This window comes from Eucalyptus grandis, chromosome 5 (genome assembly GCF_016545825.1).
Source record: "Eucalyptus grandis isolate ANBG69807.140 chromosome 5, ASM1654582v1, whole genome shotgun sequence".
Classification (NCBI taxonomy): domain Eukaryota; kingdom Viridiplantae; phylum Streptophyta; class Magnoliopsida; order Myrtales; family Myrtaceae; genus Eucalyptus; species Eucalyptus grandis.
The window spans coordinates 58,937,370-58,941,769 of record NC_052616.1 but is presented as its reverse complement, the minus strand read 5'-3'; the positions used below and the strand labels follow the sequence as shown (position 1 = coordinate 58,941,769).

Below are 4,400 nucleotides of genomic sequence, written 5' to 3'. Positions count from 1 at the left end.
ATTGAATTGGGAGTGGAGTTCACCTTTCCAGGTCTTCCGATGTCAAGGTTGAAAGCGCTTTTCAACATGAATGAGAGAATGCCTTAGTTCGACTCCCTTGAGAGAAGTTTCCTTCTATGTTCTCTATTCTAGAAAACTAGCTCTAGCGTCTATTATCTTATATAACCAATTGAGATCTTATATAAGAGAAAATGAAGAAACTCTACTCTCTTCTAGTTGTGAGATAGGCAATAGATTCTATTTAGCATATGCTAGTATGCAGTTAGGGACTTCCATCAAGGCAGGTGCATGAGTGACTATGCAAAGAGCTTTCCTTATTTAGCTCCTATCCTAGCAGTCAAAGTACCGGCATGATTGGGAGACAGCCAAAGCAGCACTCTCTCCCATGTCAGTTGTGTTTGATTTGGTATTCCGGTTACTCTTTTGACCCAACACACATCTCTATCTCAATCTATCTCGTATCAAACAAGAAGCCCCTCTGCACAGAGAAACTGCCTCATAATGTCGATACTGGATCCGCCCGGACAGTCTAGGTCAATGCTAGCTGTATGGTTGCTTATTCCAGGTCTCTTTCATCCACTTTCCAATGGATGTCCAATTAGAATAAAAAAAAGCTTTCCTTAGCTAAGACTGATTGATTCACCGCAGCTTCTCTGACTAGTCTAAATAGCAGATTGAACTAGCAACATCACATCATATAGAATGAAGATGGACAGGCATGTCAGAAGCAAGATGTCCACTAATCTAGGACAGGTACTAGCAATCACGGAGCTTGTTTTCCAGGTGATGCTTCCAATGCTTCCAAGCCATTATCACTTAAGCAATCAGTGTATCACGGGATAGTAGGGTTTCATATGGACAGATTGAAGATCGAGAGTGAATCTTTTTTTTTTTTCGCCCCTTTAGCGATCCTATTAGAATGGGGGTTTGAGCACCTCATTTATGTGATATGCGGGTTTGGATTTGTCAGCTTCTAATACGTTAATTATATAGGCTTGTATTGTTGTTTGTGGAGTTTTGGATTTCATTTAAGTGTTTGGAAGGATAATCAAAGATCTTCGTTGTAATCACCCAAAGCGAAGTCGAATTTGATGTACTCTGGAGTGTACTCCAAATGCATGTTGTGGTTTGAATGTACTTTGATACCAGAAGTTTCCGGCTTGTTGCATCCGCTTATTTGCTCTATCTTACTGAACGTATATGCAGGAGCACGATGAAATTACAGTTCCTTCTCTTGAGGACAAGATAGGGCTCTTTAGCCTTTCGCGTCTTCTTCTCCGTTGCGATTGAACAGGGGAGCTGCACCAGAAGACTTGTAGTTGACTCATTATCATGACTTTCACTGCAGGCCGAATTGCGTTGACGGTCTTTTTTAGTCGTCCAGAGTCCCGTCATCATGCACTTTTTCCCCTGGAAATCTGCTCCGTGCATGGTACATGTGGGGCACTTTTGTCCGATCTGACCTGCCCTACCTTTGCATTTTCTCGGTCCAAATTCCTGTCCGAGGTGTGTCACTTTTGTATTTTCTCGGTCCAGATTCCTAGATCGAAACGTCATTGATGCTCTGGTCCTGTGGCATGCACCCCTCCCCTTTTCCCCTTCTCCTTTTTTCTTTCCCTTTCTGTCATGCTTGCGCTTGGCCCTTTTTATCGGAGCTGAGGCCGTCCACTTTTCTTGTTCTCCTCTCCATCTTCTTCGGTTCGTCTCGAATTGTGAGGATTGCCAGTGAAGTCGCTACTTCGGTTCATGTGCGTGTCAAGGTAATGGCGTTCAGGAACATCTGAAGTGCTTCAATCCACGGATTCCTCCATATGTAGTTTCTCAAGATTTGCCACGTAAAGTTTGTATGATGGTAGAAGTTATTTTAGTTACTTTGTCAATTGTTCAATTTTGCTCGAGTTCAAGCATGCATGCAGGTGTGGCAAACAAACAGGAAAGCGTACGTACATGGACATGAGATTAAAAGATTATCAAGTTTTTTCGTTCAAAGATATTTCCTTGTTTTCAGGATTCTTGATAGCATTTCAATATAAAATGACTTTGATGCTGTTTTCGTTAATTCGAACTAGCATTTTGATGTTGGTCGGCGGTTGTACTCCGACCACCGTGATTGGCTAATGCTTGAAAGTGAACCGGTTCACGAGAGTGAGGGCATTGTTTTTTAAAAAAAGACACGTATTGTTCCTTGGTGACCATTAGTTGCAAGCTCCAGCTCCGTGGACTCGCTCACACCGCAAACCGTCTCATCATCAGCAGCTGATCGTGAATTCTTTGCGCTGGTCCCGTTTTGGAAATAAAAAATCCAAACAGGGTAATTTTCTTGAGCTAAATTTCATCTTGAGACTATTGCCTAAATTGAAATATCTAATGTCAATAGTGATTTCATCGAGACTTTAGGCATTATCCAATAGGATATTATTGGCAAAAAAAAAAACTTTAATTGCCAATTTGATCAAGAAGATTTCCGATTATTTTTTTAATTATGTTGATTTTGATGATATTTTGACTTTAAAATAATCAAAATTATTAATTTGATCCGTGAGACTTTGGATCAATTTTTAATTATTTTGATTTTTCTCGACTGTTGTGATGTTTAGGGTTAGAATAATTGTTAATTTAATTCATGAGACAATGGATTATTTTTTCAATTGTTTTAATCATTTATTTGATGAATATTGAATATAATGCTTATATTTGGAAATTGCTTGTTTTGAAAAAATCCAAAAAAAAAAATCAAATTGTGTATCAAAGTTTCCTAAAAAAATCAACTCGCACTAGTAATCCTCTTCCCCCGATGATTCTCTCAAATCGAATCTTTTCCTTACAGATCACGTGAATCGACGTGCCAAAATCGAGCTCGGAGGAGGCGAGGCTTTTCACAAGGGGAGAGCCCATCGATCGCCCGATTCACTCGCACGTGGTGAGGGTCCGTTCCCGCACCAACAGGAGGAACCGCCAGCCTCCGCAGCGCTTCATCAGGCCGATATATTGGACTTGATCGCCGGAGCAGGTGCAGGTGCAGGTGCGTGTCGTCCTTTTATAGACAGCCATCTCTTCATGGCGTGGACCCTCGGCCTCTTTCGCGAGCATCGCCTGAGCCTCTGCCGTATAGATCAGGTTCCCTGATGGACGAGGTGGAGAGGCAGTACCCTCGGCAGTGGAGATATGTCAGGTTGCTAGGGTCTTGCCGTTCTACCCTTTGCATTGCTAATGTGGCCAACCGTGAGGTTGCTATCTGGGATCCGATCTCTGATCGCCATAGCATCTTGCCGCCAGATGCTGAGATACCCCATGGATTGGGTCTCTCTGTTTATGGATTTGGGTATGACGAATGCAATGTTGAGTTCGTGTTGTTGAGGGTGGTTCAGACCTTGCGAAGGCCAATTGTATCTGAAGTTAGCATCTATAAGTCAGAAGCTAACGTGTGGAGGCGGCTCCAAGGGATGCCATACTTTCTGGTTGAGCCGGGCAGAATGGGGGTTTACCTGCGCGGCCGTCTGCACTGGATAATGAGACGTGAGTGGGTGCGAAATTCGGCAAAAGTGTTGGTGGCTTTTGATATTCGTACTGAGAGTTTTGTGGAGAGTTTTGTGGAGGTGGACCAGCCTAATGTTATAGACAATAGGCTTTGCATGGATTTGGCCGTCCTGGAAGAGCATCTTTCCTTACCGTTTATCGTGAGCCAGGGGTTGTCGAAGTGTGGATTATGAGAGAATATGGATTGAACTGACCATGGGATCTGTTGTTCTCGCTACGTAACCACTGGTGGAGTTTCCGACCTGTCCGGCCATTGGCTTACTCCTAGGATGGTGGTCAAGTTTTGGTGGAAGTGGGCAGTGAAACTACGACTCTTGGTTGTTACAATTTATGTACCAAAGACGTCGAGCAGTTACATCATATAAACGGCATACCAAGGACCTTTGTAGCAGCAGCAACTTTTTCGTGGTATTAGGGAACTGCCAAGATATGGGGTAAGTATTTCATGAAAAGAAGCTAGTTCTTTCGTTTCGTAGACAGGCCTTTAATTAATAACCTGGTTAGATGTGAAGCGAAATAAACTTTTTCCCACGGCATAAATATACTGCTTGAGGATAGCTCTTTTTTTAGGAAGAAGATCTGTTCAATTGATGCGAGGGATGGTAGGATCCTCTCTTTTTGTGGACTAGATAACTTTTGGGAATTCAAGGAGAGCTACTAAAGTCGTTTTGTGATCTAATTAATTTGAAAATATGGACAAAGAATAGAGGAGATGATTGAGAAATAAGGGGAGCTAATGTGGGAATTGGGAACTTGGAATTGAAGATTACGTGCCAAATCATGTTTCACAAAACAAAATAGTCGTGTACTCCTTTATTCTTATCTGTATTTTTGCTGATGAAAGAAAGGGTAAGGTTGTTTGA

The 4,400-nt window shown here is 42.2% G+C and overlaps 1 protein-coding gene across 1 annotated transcript; it reads left to right on the top strand.

Moving 5' to 3' along the window:
- Positions 1–3,125: 3,125 nt before the first annotated feature.
- LOC104429863 (F-box/kelch-repeat protein At3g23880-like) lies at positions 3,126–3,710 on the top strand. The gene has a single exon (XM_039313989.1). The coding sequence runs from the start codon at positions 3,126–3,128 to the stop codon at positions 3,708–3,710; it is 585 nt and encodes a 194-aa protein (XP_039169923.1).
- The last annotated feature ends 690 nt before the right edge of the window (positions 3,711–4,400 follow it).